Source organism: Artemia franciscana, chromosome 10 (assembly GCF_032884065.1).
Source record: "Artemia franciscana chromosome 10, ASM3288406v1, whole genome shotgun sequence".
Lineage (NCBI taxonomy): Eukaryota > Metazoa > Arthropoda > Branchiopoda > Anostraca > Artemiidae > Artemia > Artemia franciscana.
Window position 1 is genome coordinate 11,321,981 of NC_088872.1, and position 17,058 is coordinate 11,339,038.

The following is a 17,058-nucleotide window of genomic DNA, read 5'->3' on the forward strand; positions in this document are numbered from 1 at the left end:
ATTTTAGGACCAAGAAAATTTGAAACCTTCAGTGGTTCATGCTTTGGCAAATGCCGAGCTCTACTGTTTGGCATTAGCTCATATATACGCAGATCCCAATTATAGCCAGCTGAATCACTGGGGCGTCATACAGGCATTAGCTAGAAAGGGAGTCTATGTTGCTGAGCCAACCGACGTTGCCCTTACCGAAACAACTCTTATTCAATCAAGCCCTTTAAGAATGGTAAGGATTCCTAATTACATTAGCTATTTATAGGTAGTTGTATTACTAGTTCTATGCGGGTTTGTATGCTTTGTATAATTGACTCATGTATTGCAAAAGATTGCTGCTACTGTTCAAACTGATCTGATAGAGTTCGAGGTTTAGTCTATTATTCTATTCATTATTATTTTTCTTTCTTTTTTTGTATTTTCTATCTTATAGCCGCATGTCCTTGAAAATGATGCTTTTGATGGGCTGCTGATTGATTTTTCATTAACAGGTTTATAATAAGTTGTTGTTCAATTACTTCTACGGGTAAAAGGTAGATACCTTAAGTCATTCAGAATCCTGTTGTGTTTTTGAAAAGTACCTATTTCCACTTCTTCGTTTCGTTAAAAAAAAAAAAAAAAACTTAGTTAGTGGTGCTCTCTGGACGTTGTCGAAGGTGATTCTGATAGTTAGTGATAACCTGATGGGTTTCTCACGTGTAGTGGCAACAATTTCTGTGGCAATGTGTCATGGCGACAAATGGCTATTTATCTAATCTTCCTCTCCTTATTTGTACTTTAGGGCTTTATCAGCAGTTAAAGCAAAATGAACTGGACTCAAGGAAGAAATACTTGCGCCGTGCCCTGAATTATCTGACGACAAAGTGGGTAGTTTTTCAAGGTTAAGATGCAGCTGGAACAGGATGTGGGATGGCTGCATGGCAAAACAGTGACTTCAAATTTCTTGTCCAACCATACTGTACATTTACATAGTTCTTTAACGGCTTCCTCAAACGCATTGCCGTCCATTGCGTTATCAAAACTTGTTGCGCTTGATTAACACTCTTTTGATCGATTTGGGGAGAGAGAAGAGGATAAAGTCACGCTTCTTTTTTCAATATTGTTTGCTTATCCTCTAAAATGCCCAGTTTGTTTTTCATAATGGACTAATTCATCACTTAATTTAAAAACCTTTTGTTACCGTGTGTAAACAAGTAACAAAAATTTAGTGCTTTGAGCTCATGGCGTCAATGACTAATATCTCCTACTGGCTTGTCAATCACGACGATTATTTGACAGAGCTTAAAACTGTCACGAGTAAGTTTAGCCAATTCAGTTCGGTCATTTTTATCGTTTTTATTCTATTAAAGTATTTTCGAAGACCACACTGCCTTTCTAAGACGAACAAATAAAAGTTCAATAGGGATAAATCCTTTTATTAGATAGTGAAAACACTTATAAAATATCTGGATATTTCGATAACACGGTTATTGTCATCAGCAGATAAACGCATTAGTTTTTCAAAGTAGTCGAAATGAAAAAAAGACCATCCATTGTGAACGGTAGTATCTAATTGCTGGTTCAGCATTAGCAGAATCTCCATGTCATAGATATAATTGTGAATAGATCTTTAACTAGGTTATCATTCTTTAGCCTTAGCCTATTTTATTTGTTATGGTTGATAGTGTTTATGTGCTTTGTTGATTTTCTCCTCTCCTCTGCGTGAGCTTATTTTATTCAGTGGTATTTGTTTGTTAAGGAATCTAGTTTTATTTAATGTAATTTGGCATCAGCTATTTGTAGAAACCCAAAGAATACTGTCACCAGCTGGTGGATTTCAAAGTTGAGAATGAATGACTTTTATTTATCTTTGCAGTAGCTTTTGTGTGAAACCTTGAACTATGCGCAAGATCAACAAATAAGATGCGTCTGTTTCGATTTTATTCTTTTTTCAATAAAATTGTTTATGTAAAAAAGAAGTCCGGGATGAAGTCAAAATTTGTCACCTAGGTTTTACGTTGGATTGAGATGAAAGTTAAGCAAAAATAGATGAATTTTTTCGAAGCTTAATTAATCAGATGCTTCTGGAGCGCCTCTAAGATCAGGGAATTCCTGTTCAATATTTTGTAACCGCCATATATTTTTATTGTTTCCCCTAGACTAGTACTCTAGTTTTGGCAAGCAATAAATAAAATGTGTTTTAATCGTTAAAAAAGATAGAAAAAAAAATCAAAAGCCAATTTTAGGTAGGATAAAGCAGTAGCAAGTATTGACACTCGGTATTAACGCCCAGTTTGGAGTCGTGGTTGTAAGCAATTTACTTCCGAACTGTGTCTTTTCCCTTCCCATGGAATTTTTACCTGCCCCCCCTCTAGAAAAACTAATATTTTAATGTTCGCTATGTAAATTTACCTATTTTTATTGCTGATACCTGACTTCGACTCTACAAGGGCTTCCACTCTACTGTAAGTAAATTTGTGTAAAGAAAGGTGGCGTTGATCTGAAATTTTGGGAGCCTGTAACACTACTACTGTTACTAACAACTCATCCCAGTTCCAAGGTGCCTGGGGTCAACACAGCCCAATCCATTCAATGCTTCATACTTTAGCGCCTCCCATTAAATTCAAATTTCAATTCGTATGAAGTCTTCCTACCCCATGCGAAGATGACTTACTTTGGGTCCAGATAGATGCAAAAAAAGTACAGTCTTTAACAGTTTGTTATCTTCGACAGATGACCTAACCATTCTAATCTTTCTTTCATTATAACGAGGGACGTATCCAGGATTTTTTTCGGTGGGGGGTTATTTACAAAAGTACTGTTTCAGGGAGGAGAGTGCAAAAAACTAAAATCTCATCAAAAATTGGTTTATATTCATTTTAATACGTTTTTACGATTCGGAGAAACATTTTAGGGTGGGGCCTTAAACCCGTCAAAGCCCCCTCTATATGGCATTGATTTTAATCCTAGCAAGAAGGGTCGAACCCCATTTTGCTTACATCTCGCTCCATGCTAAGAATCGATCCCTAAACTGCATTTCTCAGAAAAGTCCAGAGACCAACTAGCACTATAGATTCTTGAAAACTGATGCTTGAAGCGATGTAGTACTAGCAATTAATAGAAGTCGATATTGTAACACTAAACAAAAACGTTCAACAAAAAACCATGAAAATGAAGAAAAAAGATAAGACTCCAAGTGAGATTCCAGACAGTGAAAAAAAGGGCTAAGCAAATATATTGGCAAAAACTCCCCTACGCCGTCCTCATTGGTCAATTTTTTTTTCTGTTGGATATCATGCATATCCAATGTGGTCTCAGAAAAATTTTTAAAGAAGGATAGAAGGATATTCACAAGAATAGAAAGAGCCGATGGGTGGTGTTAGTCGTACCCTGTATTCTGTGTCTAAACTTTGCAGACTTTGTCATTATCCCTCCACACGGTAGTCTGATTAAAACAACATGTCATATGATTGTGCCGTTATCGTTTATTATAAAACTTATCGTATACCTTATAAATTTACAGAGTGCACATATGGCTGTTACAGAAGCGATTATGACTTTGTACATAAAGGAGGTTGTTACGGGTGACAGAATAGCCAATGCAGTAAGGAGACTCCGCGACGTTAGTAAATCAAGTATTGGTGGGCAGTCAGCTCACGATGTTGAAGAAGCCCTTGTTATTTGGATTAACCAATCCTGTTCAGCGCTTACACAGATGATCGCTGACACAAAGGTAAGAAATCATGCGTCAAATCAAATATGTTAGTGTCAGTGTTTCCAATTCTACGGATTTTTCCGCAGATCTACGGTATTTGATTTTTGTCTACGGACAAAAGAACGCTGTTACTTAATCTAACGGAAAACCGGAATTCTTTTTCAGACGTCATATTCATTCTTTTTTTGTAAGATTTACCCCAAATCACTAGAGAATTCTGCTAAAAATTCCAGTTTTGGGTTCAATATCAACGGGTCGCAATTCCTGAATTTTGATACTATCTGATCTGTGACTTTTTTCGTCTGTGGTATTGGGCATTAGTACTTTCTTTTATTAGGGTTTGGACAAAACCTTTACAAAAAAAGAAAAGTTTGAACAACCTTACTTTGGCAAAAGAGAAAAAAAGTTACAAATCTGGGCGAAAACGGATTCTAAAGAAGGATCTAGTGGAACGATCATTGTCCGTATTTCTTTCATTCTATTCGTATGTACGTCGAACAAACCGCTAAATTAACCAAGCTTGTTTTAAAACTTGTGTAACAGTCTATATTTGTGGCCCCATAGAAGGAAACATGTTAATAAAAGAACATTCTCACCATTAGATTCATTATTTTATGTTCTTTCCTAATATCATTTTCGTGTTTGTGACAATACATTATCCCCTCTGATGGTCCAGATCAGGCCCTAGGATATATATAAAAATAAAGGAAATATTAAAGCAATGGAATTAGTACTTTAAAACGTACAGCCGTGGTTCTGTTAATCCGATTATCATACTTCCTTTCGTTGTTACACGTTTTAAAGTAATTTTTATAATATTTATAAAATAATATTTTATCCACTCTGTTCAATTGCAATGATATAGGCGGAATGTTTTTTTCGGGTTGGAAGTGCGAAAACCCTTAGCAAAGACATTTAACATATCACGAGTTGAAATACGATGAAGAAATGCATTATTTATGGTTATATCTGGTATCATTAGGAGTGGGTGCATTGTTAAAAACGTGAATATGATATTTGGAAAGAGTATAAAATAAAGAATCTAATAGTAGCTATTATTAGGGTGTTTTCTTCTGTGAGGCTGCTAGTATAGACGGCCAACGAAATTTGTCCACCAATTTTTACCCACTAGTTGGATCCATATGAATTGTCAGAAACTAATGGCGCATCCAGAATTTTGTTCGAAGGTGGGATAGGGGGTAGTGAAAACACTAAAAAAGCATCAGATAATTGTTTATATACATTTTTGTAACGTTTTTACGAGTCGGACAAACATTTTGATGGGTTTCAAGCCCCGTGACCCCCCTCCCTCCTCCGTGGATACGGCCTTGTCATAGACTCTATACATCCCAAATCAATGCGATTGAAAAGAAATCCAGGAAACTCAACTTGTATTGACATATGATTCAAAGAGGGGCCTAGGGTCAATTTCATATTTGCTCTTTTGTTAAATAAGAATTTAATTCTTTAAAGGGAACTCATCTTTATACAGGTAAGGAGAACCTACCCTGCCGAAATTGATCTGAATCCCTCCCCCTTTCACTCCCAGAAAATCAGAAATTAGTGTCGTAATAATGTTTATTTTTTCATTTTTTGCCTCTTTGCGTCTTGAAAAAGTTATCTGACTCTTTTAAAACGGTATGTATCTGTGCTCACCTATGATTAAATTAAAAAAAAGTTTTTTTTTTAACTGAAAGTAAGGAGGGACATTAAAACTTAAAATGAACAGAAATTACTTCGTATATGAAAGGGGCTGCTTCCTCATCAACGCCCCGCTCTTTACGCTAAAGTTTGACTCTTTTTCTCAACTCTTCTTTTTAAAACAGTAAAAAACTTTAGCGTAAAGAGCGGGGCGTTGATGAGGAGGCAGCCCCTTTCATATACGAAGTAATTTCTGTTCGTTTTAAGTTTTAATGCCGCTCCTTACTTTCAGTTAAAAAAAACTTGTTTTTTTTTATTCAATTTCTGAACGTTTTTGAATCAATGCATGTTTTGATTTTGGCTCTCCGCAGATAAATAATTGAAACGAAATTTGCATATTTATTTGTTTTGCTAAGTGGCTTACTCATAATTTTGATCGAATGATTTTGAAAAAAAAAGAGCGGGGGAGGAAGCCTAGTTGCCCTCCGATTTTCGGTTAATTAAAAAGGCAACTAGAACTTTTAATTTTTTACGAATCTTCGTATTAGTAAAAGATATACGTAACTTACAAATTAGCTTACGTAAAGATCTTTTGTATTCTCATGTTTTTATTACATATATGAGGGTTTTCGCCCCCTCGTCAGTACCTCGCTCTTTACACCAAAGCTTAAATTTTGTCCCAATTCATTAAGAATGACCCCTGAATCACAAAAGCTGTAGAATAAATAGTTGAAATTACCAAAAATACTTTAGCGTAAAAAGCGAGGTATTAGGAGGAGATGAACCCTTCATATGGGTAATAATTTCTGTTCGTTTTAATCTTTAGTGCTGCTCCTTACTTCCAACTGAAGAAGACGTTTTCATATTTATTTTTTCATTGTTTTTTTTAAGTAATGCTAGTAAATCCTGCGCTCCCTTCATGGAAATTTTCTTCCCCCATGACAAATTCCTCGATGGAAAGTTCCCCCAGCATATCCCCCTCTTCTCAACCCTGCCCCCAACCAAAAAATCCTCCTGAAAACGCCTGTACACTTCCCAACAACCATTACTATATGTAAGCACTGGTCAAAGTTTGTAACTTGTAGCCCCTCCCACGGGGACTGTGGGGGAGTAAGTCATCCCCAAAGACATAGTTATAAGGTGTTTCGACTTCGCTGAATAAAATGGCTATCTCAGAATATTGATCCGTTGACTTTGGGAAAATAAGTAGCGTCGGAGGGGGCCTAGGTGCCCTCCATTTTTTTGATCACTTAAAAAGGACGCTAGAAATTTCCATTTCCGTTAGAATAAGCCCTTTCACAACATTCTAGGAAAATTGGGTCGATACGACCACCCCTGAAAAAAAACAAAAAACAAATAAACACGCATCCGTGATCTGCCTTCTGGCAGAAAATACGAAATTCCACATTTTTGTAGATAGGAGCTTGAAACTTCTACAGTAGGATTCTCTCATACGTTGAATCCGATGGTGTGATTTTCGTTAAGATTCTATGACTTAAGATTCATAAGATTCTATGGGGGTGTTTCCCTCTATTTTCTAAATTAACGCAAATTTTCTCAGGCTCGTGACTTTTGATGGGTAAAGAATAAACTTGATGAAACTTATATATTTAAAATCAGCACTAAAATGCAATTCTTTTGATGTAGGTATTGGTACCAAAATTCCATTTTTTAGAGTTTTGGTTACTATTGAGCCGGGTCGCTCCTTACTGCAGTTCGTTACCACGAACTGTTTGATGACAAAGATTGAAACGGAAATATATTAAAAGTGGGTAATTTTTTAAATAAGATAGTGCGAAATAGCAAAAACTTTCAATACAAATATAATAATTGAATTCCGAATATTTCGGCTTCACATTTAGAATCCTTTATCAACGGAAGAAAAAACCCAACAAGTTAGCTTAAGAAACAAATACAGGAAACTACTAAAAAAAATTCTATGTAAAAGAATAAAAATGAAAGCTTTTGATCGTAGCCTATGGTTATTATTATTATTTGCTACCTTATTATTTTTGTAACATTTTTTTTTAAATTTTCCGCTGTCTTAATAAAAAAAAAATATTCATTTTTAATATATTTGTGTTTGAATTTTAAATAGAAAGGCATTGGGTCTTAAGAAATTCTTTACGGATGGTAAAGATGTAGTAATTATATCGGATGATTATAATAACATTGCTATAAATTTGAGTTTCCCAGAAAGCAATGTATATTCAGCAGACAATAATATGGTCTTTAGTTAATAAATTGTAAAATATTACAAATATTCCATTATAAAAAAAAAAAACTTAGTTGGTACTCATTATTATATTACGACACATAAAGATACACGGTAGTTTAAAATTTCTATACCTCAATAGATACAGAATCATGTAAATAATATCTTAGTTCGATGGACGATTTTTCTTAGAAAACTACCTTACATCAAATTTACTACGAAAATGTCTTCCTCTGAAATAGGGGCATGGGTACTTGAAAACACCTTCCTGGGCCCTAGTTTAAACTGTAAATCCATTCCTAAGTACACCTTACTTTGAAAAACAAAACTTGGAAAAACGTTATGTATCAAAGATATCAATCATCCCACCTGTACTTATCTTAGTCAATTCATATTTGGAGACTGCGATTTTTTTGAAAGATTCTTCTTTTGGTTGTTTTGAAATTGTAAAATTTTCAGGGCAACAGCATATTTTGTCAATGTTTCCACCTTGAACCGTGAAAATAAATAACCAAAACTATTTCATAAGATTTCTCAGTGCTTTTCGATAGTATAAAATTCAAAAATTAACAATCTATTGACTCCCAAGTACCACTAAGCATTTAAGGCAGGCTACATTTTCTTAAGCTCCTGGGTGCCATGTCTTTTTTGGTTTATTTTTAGCCGAGTTTTTACCCACACTTCTCTTACGCAAATTTTGCATCCGCTATTGCCAAAAACGTTATAATTGCATATGGAGGCCTTTAAAAGTTGAATTCCCTGTTTTTCCTAATTTTTCAGTACGTATGTGTATGGCTGTGTAAGTTTCAGTTCGCCAATTTATACAATCAGATTTATTTTCGTAGTCATTGATGCTTTAAACCTTAGGTTGATGAAATATAATGTTCGAAATTTATTTCAATTGATTAAGGCTCATGATGGGTATCAAGGGATGGATTTTTCAGTTGTTTGTTTTTTTTTTCTTTTTTTTTGCAATAGGCTTATTAATCAAAATAATGAGTGTAATTTTTGAAATCATTTTCGCTTGCAAATGCAGTGCTTTTTAGGGACTATGTTTTTTTCTATTATAATTGTAGTTAAAGAGAAAGAAGTTCCGGTTTAGTTATGGCTCTTTAAAATATACACTGAAAAATTTCAGGTAATTTCAAATTAATCCATAACTTACGAAGATATATTACTGATGAAAGAATAGTCTAAATTAGAAGTGAAAATAAAGCTATCATCTACTACTTATACTACTAACAACTCCCCGCAGCACCAAGCCACCTGAGGCCAACACGGCTGCGCACGCTCCTCCTCCAACCCAATCTATTCAAACTCTCCCTCTTAACAACCTCCCAGGAAGTTCCCATTTCCTTTAAATCTTTCTTTATGACATCCTCTCGCCTCGGACGAGGACGACCTGCTTTCGCGAGACGGTTGGCCGAAAAGGACAATCTTCGGCAATCTGTAATCCTTCTTCTGCAGAACGTGCCCTAGCCATCTCAACCTTTTCTTTCATTATAGCCCTAGAAAGTGGGATTGGACCATTATTTTTGTACAGCCTTCTGTTTGAAATACGGCCAGTCAGCCGAGTACCCAGAAGAATCTGTTGGTAATTTCTCTGGAAAACATCTAGCAAAACTTCATCCCATTTTCGGAGCACCCATGCTTCAGAGCCATATTTGACCACTGTCATCACCACAGCTTCCAATATTATAATCTTGGTTTGCAAACATATCTTCCTGTTCTTCCAAACTTGTTTTAGCTGTGAAAAACACCCCAACCTTTAATTATTCTACTTTTAGCATCTTCCACTAATAATACTACCAAGGTAAGTGAAGCTGCCCATCTTATCAGGCTTTTTGTTACCCAACGTCATATTTTCATCTTCACTTATTCCTAGCCTTAGTTACTTGCTCTTCTTAACATTAATTTTCAAACCTTTAGCACCCTGAACTCGCAAAACCTCTAGAAGCTCGTTCATTTTGCTCACACCTTCATCTGGGATGCTTATCAGTATAATCTAAGCCCAGGAGAGTTTTTCATCCCCATTTGAATCCGTGGTCTCCCATTGCCTTTACTGTGCCCCTTAAGACAAAGTCCATCAAAATGATCCATGTAAAGGGGGATTGAACAAAACCCTGTTTAACTCCGGATTTGATACAAAACTAGGTGCTAACCTCATTTACTATTTAAACCGCAGCAATGTTGTTCTGGTACATAGCACTAATCACTTTAATGCATTCGTCTGGTATACCGTACAAGGATGAGACCTTTGCCAGAGCTCTTCTATGAACAGAATCAAATGCTTGCTCAAAATCTATAAAACTGAGGACCAAAGGTGTTTGACATCCTAGTCGTGAAACCTAGGAGTGAAAATTTGGTCGACACATTCTCTACCCTTCCTAAAACCGTACTGTTCTTCTCTCAAAACTTTGTCTACAGGTTCTCTCAACCTAAAAAGTATCACATTACTAAGTAATTTGCTACCTACAGAGGCCAGACTAATGCCAATCGTCTGCTATATGTATACTTATGATTTCACTATTTAACCCTTGCATGTATTATATCCTTTTATGCTATTAACTAAAGAAATCATTTTTTTAAACTGAAATTATTTAAAGACGCTTAAACTTAAAACGAGCCGAAGTTATTCCGTATATGAGGGAGGACCGCCTTCTCTACCCCTCGCTCGCTACCCTAAAAAAAATTTTTTTAGTGCTTTAAAAAAGCTTCTTATTCCAATTCAACGGCCCTTGTGTCCAGCAGTTGTTCTTATAGGATTGGGAAAAAAATAAAACTTTACCGTAAAGAGCAAGGGGTTGAGGGAGGGGCAGCCCCCCTCGTATACACAATAACTTCTGTTAGTTTTGAAGTTTTAATGTCGCTCCTTCAAGAACTTTTTGACTGGTAAGGCTCAATTTTTGAATAATGAAAAATATTCTTAATAGGAAGCTCAATAAAATACACCACATTCACGTAGGAGGGGCTGTATTAAAATGCAAATGTAGCTATCGTCTCTTATGTTGATCTTATGACTTCACTATTTAAGTGTTGCTAAAGAAGAATGATATCATCATAGCATAAGAAAAGATCGGTAGTTTAGAGGTTTGGCAGAATGAGGTCCTATAAGTTTGTTTGCTTTCTTTTGGGGAACGAGAGGCAAGATAATAAGGGTTTTTCTGAAATGGGGGTTTTCAAGATTTGAAGTAAAAAAAAAATGAAAAATTTGGTTCTGAGGAGAAAACCCAGAATCCTTTTGTTTATTAGGTTTTTATGTTTCACGTGCTAAACAAAGAAAAGAGCCAGACTCATATATTGTTCAAATGGTTAAATACGTCTTTTTATTGGTATTGCTTATTTAGTGGAAACACTGAATTAATAAAATACCGAAATATCGATGATTAAGCTAAAGAAATCCTGCGCGCATGCGTTTTATCACTTTTGATTATAATTTTGTAAGACTATTGATGAATTGTTCAGGGCAGTTTGCTATATTTGTTATTACTTTAATAAATTTTGAGAATGACAAGCCAACCATATTCAGGTGAATCTAACCTAAATTCACATAGTTCCAGAGTACTTTGGTACCTGCTAACAAGAATCGGACAATGAACATTTTTAACCAAAGTATAAACATGAATATTTTCTTTATTTGAAATACAATTTTGAAATGAACTCTGAAATGAATTTTAATTCTTTGATGTGCACCGAACATTTGCACAAAGGAAGGAAATTTCTTTTGCTCTGAGTGGCATGACATCTGGCTGCAGAAATAAAATTTGACTGTTGTCACCTAGCTTGATTTAGTATGATGGGAGGATGCCTTAAAGGAGGTATGGTGGGAGGAGGTTTGGGATGGAAGGACGTCATAAAGAAAGATTTAAAGGACAGGGAAACTTCCTGTGAGGGTCTAAGAGGGAGGCTTTGAATAGATTGGGATGACGGAGGAGTGTGCGTGGCTGGGTTGGCGTCGGGCGGCTTGGTTCTGTCGTGATTTTTTTATAGTAGTAGTAGTGGTTGATTTAGTATAGATAGACCTTGCTCTGTTTTATCCTTGACCTGGCTTGATCTTGATCTAGCTACACCTAGCTAAAAATTCTACTTGAATTTTTGACCTTGCTTGATCTTGGCCTAAACCTAACCAGACCATGGTAGACATAGCTAGAAATTCCTCTAGAACTTTAACCTAGCCTGCCTTTGGCCTATACCTATTTAAAGAAACCGCTCAGTTCGATTCGGGGAAATACAAAGCACTCTGAAGGATAACAAGAAACTACTCAAAAGCCTTAAACAGAAAAAAAAGAAAAGTAAAATCCGATGGTTTTTTAGGACCGGTGCCGCCGTCCCTAAGTCTCTTGGTATGGCCAGTAATACTAGCTACGCACAAAAGAATAAAGATGAAGGAGAAATACATATAAAAAGTGCACAGTTCAAGGAAGTATAGGTATACTGAGAAATTTTATAGAGGGAAGGGGGCTAAATAACTTGGTATAAATTGGGTACACGTAATTTCTTTTCATCGAAAAGGGAAAATATATTTCAGGACCACATGTTTTTTTATATTAATTTTTTAACGAATTTATTGAACGAAAAAAAGAATCGCAACAATTAGACTATTAACCAAAATATGTATTTCAAAAACGAAGGAAAACATCAAAACCAGAAAAATACCTTGCTTTTTATATTATTAGGGCAATCATGCAGTACTATTGCCCTATTTGGGAGGAATGGTTGGATTCTCTTAAGCCCCGCTCCCCATACGCGTAGTAGGCCAGCTCTAGTAGGAATAAAAAAAAATTGGAGAAACTCAATAAACAACGATGAATCTTACGAATTTAAAATGATATGGGCCACTGGGGTCGAGTGGGATGCCGAGCTTCAGTTTCCTAAGCCCTTATCGTTTCCCTGTAGTGTGGCTTTGCCAGCAATAAGCTTATCAAAAAATGACTAAAAGTAGAAATTAAACTCAATTATAAAATATATTAGAAATTTTTAGATTACACCACCTCCCCCCCCCCCCCTGTAAAGTATAACAACAAGAGAAGAAGAAAACTGCAATAGTAATAACAATTTATTTCAACCCTCTATATAAGCATAAAATGCACTTAAAGGAGGACAAAAATACAGAAAAATAAAATCAAAGTGAAAACACTAACAAGGAAAAAAGTCTCAGCTACTGAGGCAACACAATTGAGCTATAAAGTTAAGTGGAAAGTCGCAATAATTTCTCGACGCTTACGGAACCTTTCCAGAAGCTAGTCCATTTTGAAGAAATATCAAATACGCCATAACTACTCGAAATATATCAGTTGCGAGCCCAAATTGGCAATTGTAGAAGATATTTGCAAAAACAGAAGAATAGAGATTTAGTTTTCTTCCGCTCTGATATGTATGTATGTATGTATGTATGTATATATTTATTTCCCTTCATATTGCAAAAAATACGAAACTGACGCAGTAATACGAGAAAAAACAAAAGAAAAGAACAATAAAAAACACACTTCTAAAGAAGAAATCAAACTCAACATGTAGTGAGCGACCCGGCTCAATAGTAAACAAAACTATAAAAAATGGAATTTTGATATCAATAGATACATCAAAAGAATCGCATTTTAATGTTGATTTTAAATATATAAGTTTAATCAAGTTTAGTCTTACCCATCAAAAGTTATGAGCCTGAGAAAATGTGTCTTATTTTAGAAAATAGGGGGAAACAACCCATAAAAGTCATAAGATCTTAACGAAAAGCACACCATCAGATTCAGCGTATCAGAGAACCGTATCGTAGAAGTTTCAAGCTCCTATCTACAAAAATATGGAATTTTGTATTTTTTGGCAGAAGACAGATCACGGATGCGTGTTTATTTGTTTGTTTGTTTGTTTTTTCTTTCCCAGGGATGATCGTATCGACTGAGTGGTCCTAGAATCTTGCGAGAGGGCTCATTCTAACGGAAATGAAAAGTTCTAGTTCCCTTTTTAAGTGACCTAAAAAATTGGAGGGCACCTAGGCACCCTCCCACGCTAATTATTTTCCCAAAGTCACCAGATCAAAATTCTGAGATAGCCATTTTATTCAGCGTAGTTAAAAAACCTTATAACTATGTCTTTGTGGAAGACTTACTCCCCCACAGTCCCCGTGGGAGGAGCTGCAAGTTACATATATGCTTACATATAGTAATGGTTATTTGGAAGTGTACAGACGTTTTCAGGAGGATTTTTAGGTTGGGGGGGGGGGGGTTGAGAAGAGGTGAATATGTTTGGGAACTTTCCTTGGAGGAATTTGTCACGGGGGAAGAAAATTTTCATGAAGGGAGCGCAGGATTTTCTAGCATTATTTAAAAAAATACAATGAAAAAATAAATATGAAAAAGTTTTTTAAACTGAAAGTAAGGAGAAGCATTAAAACTTAAAACGAACAGAAATTATTACGCATATGATGGGCTCACCTCCTCCTAATACCTCGCTCTTTACGCTAAAGTATTTTTATAGTAATTTCAACTATTTATTCTACGGCTTTTGTGATTCAGGGGTCATTCTTAAGAAAGTGGGACAAAATTTAAGCTTTAGTGTAAAGAGCGAGGTACTGACGAGGGGGTGTACCCCTTCGTATACACAATAAAAACATGAGAATACAGAAATTAGTTACGTATGCTAATTTGTAAGTTACGTATATCTTTTACTAATAAAAACATTCGTAAAAAAATTAAAATTTCTAGTTGCCTTTTTAAGTAACCAAAAAATAGGAGGGCAACTAGGCCTCCTCCCCCTCTCCTTTCTTTCTCAAAATCATTCCATCAAAACTATGTGTAAGCCATTTAGCAAAACAAATAAATATGCAAATTTCGTTTTAATTATTTATCTGCGGAGAGCCAAAATCAAAACATGCATTGATTCAAAAACGTTCAGAAAATAAAAAAAAACAAGTTTTTTTTAACGGAAAGTAAAGAGCGACATTAAAACTTAAAACGAACAGAAATTACTTCGCATATGAAAGGGGATGCTTCCTCATCAACGCCCCGCTCTTTATGCGTTACTGTTTTACTGTTTTAAAAAGTAGAGTTAAGAGAAAGAGTCAAGCTTTAGCGTAAAGAGCGGGGGGTTGATGAGGAAGCATCCCCTTTCATATGCGAAGTAATATCTGTTCGTTTTAATTTTTAATGTCATTCCTTACTTTCCGTTAAAAATACTTGTTTTTTTTTTATTTAATAACGTGAAAAAACTATCAGAAAACACTTAGCAAAATGCTATTACTGCCGTAATAGCGTGTTTTATAACGCTCATCTCGCTTTTCTACTGTACGCACTGGAATAGCTACTCCGTAATGTGTTGACATTCCACTTTAGGCACTTCCAGGTAAGCTAGGACGATGAAATTTGGCAGGCGTATCAGGGACCGGACCAGATAAAATTAGAAATAGTCGTTTTTCCCGATTTGACCATCTGGAGGGGAGTGGGGGGTCGGTTAATTCGGAAAAAATAGAAAAAATGAAGTATTTTTAACTTATGAGCTGGTGATGGGATCTTAATGAAATTTTATGTTTGGGATGATAATGTGTCTCAGAGCTATTATTTTAAATCCCGACCGGATCTGATGACATTGGGGGGAGTTGGAGGGGGGGAACCTAAAATATTGGAAAACACTTAGAGTGGAGGGATCTGGATGAAACTTGATGGGAAAAATAAGCACAAGTCCCAGATACATGATTGACATAATCGGAACGGATCCGCTCTCTTTGGGGTAGCTAGGGGGAGGGGGGGGGGGTAATTCTGAAAAATTAGAAAAAATGAGGTATTTTTAACTTACGAACGGGTGATCGGATCTCAATGAAATTTGATGCTTAGAAGGATATCGTGTCTTAGAGCTCTTATTTAAAATCCCAACTAGATCTGGTGACATTGGGGGGGGGGGATTTGGGAGGGGGAAACCTAAAACTTGGAAAACACTTAGAGTGGAGGGATCGGGTGAAACTTGGTGGGAAAAATAAACACAAGACCTAGATACATGATTGACATAAACGGAACGGATCCGCTCTCTTTGGGGTAGTTGGGGGGGGGGGGGTAAATTCTGAAAAATTAGAAAAAATGAGGTATTTTTAACTTACGAACGGGTGATCGGATCTCAATGAAATTTGATATATAGAAGGATATCGTGTCTCATAGCTCTTATTTTAAATCCTGACCGGATCTGGTGACATTTGGGGAAGTTTGGGTGGGGGAACCTAAAATCATGGAAAACGCTTAGATTGGAGGGATCGGGATGAAACTTGTTGGGAAAAATAAGTAGAAGTTTTACATACTTGATTTAAATAATTGGAACGGATCTGATCTATTGGGGGGGGGGGGCTAATTCTGAAAAATAAGGAAAAATTACGGATTTTTAACTTACGAAGGAGTGATCGGATCTTCATGAAACTTCATATTTAGAAGATCCTCGTAACTCAGATCTCTTATTTTAAATCTCAACCGGATCAAGTCTAATGGGGGGGGGCAGTTGGGGGGACTGGAAATCTTAGAAAATACTTAAAGCGGTGAGATCAGGATGAAACTGGATGGGAAGAATAGAAACCTGTCCAAGATACGTGACTGACATAACTGTACCGGATCTGCTCTCTTTGGTGGAATTGGGGGGGGGGGGTAATTTTAAAAATTGAGGTATTTGTAACTTACGAAAGGGTGACCAGATCTTAATGAAACTAAATATTTAGAAGGATCTTGTGCTTTGAAGTTCTAATTTTAAATTCCGACCAGATCCTTTGACATTGGGGGGAGTTGGAGGGGGGGAACCGGAATTCTTGGAAAACGTGAAAATTGGGGTATTTTTATTTTATGAATAGATGATCGGATCTTAATGAAATTTGATTTTTAGAAGGAATCCATGTCTCAGAGCTCTTATTTCAAATCCCGACCAGATCTTTTGTCATTGGGGGGGGGGGGAGTTGGAGGGGGAAATCTTGGAAAAACACTTGGAGTGGAGGAATCGGGATGAAGCTTGATGGATAGAATAAACAAATGTCCTTGATACGTGATTGACAGAATCGTACTGGATTCGCTCCCTTTGGAGGATTTGGGGGGAGGGGTTCAGTGATTCGGCGAGTTTGGTGCTTCTGGACGTGCTAGGACGATGAAAATTGGTAGGCGTGTCAAAGAGCTGCACAATTTGACTTGATAAAGTCGTTTTCCCAGATTCGACCATCTGGGGGGCTAAAGGGAGAGGAAAAATTAGAAAAAAAAATTAGATATTTATAACTTACGAGTGGGTGATCGGATCTTAATGAATTTTGATATTTAGAAGGACATCGTGACTCAGAGCTCTTGTTTTAAATCCTGACCGGCATTAAGCCTCTTATTTTCCTTTTTAAATCAATCTATTGATTCATAGAATTTTGTTAGAGCTCATACCATACGATCTCTTGGCTCTTAGCTCTTCTCGCCTCGTCACAAGTGCCATATGAGCTCTTAGCTCTTGTTCATATCTGTAAAAAACACTTCTTTATGTCGCTGACATATGTCTGCGAGAAAAGAGACCAAAATGG

The 17,058-nt window shown here is 36.2% G+C and overlaps 1 protein-coding gene across 6 annotated transcripts in view; it reads left to right on the plus strand.

Annotated features, from left to right (window-relative positions):
• The window catches only part of LOC136031781 (uncharacterized), a 163,571-nt gene that overhangs the window by 40,788 nt on the left and 105,725 nt on the right, over positions 1 to 17,058 (plus strand). For all 6 annotated transcript variants that reach the window (XM_065711554.1, XM_065711555.1, XM_065711558.1 and 3 more), the window contains exons 3-4: positions 8 to 223; positions 3,494 to 3,703. In XM_065711554.1, coding sequence (XP_065567626.1) covers positions 8 to 223; positions 3,494 to 3,703 — 426 coding nt within the window. The remainder of the gene's footprint in view (positions 1 to 7; positions 224 to 3,493; positions 3,704 to 17,058) is intronic.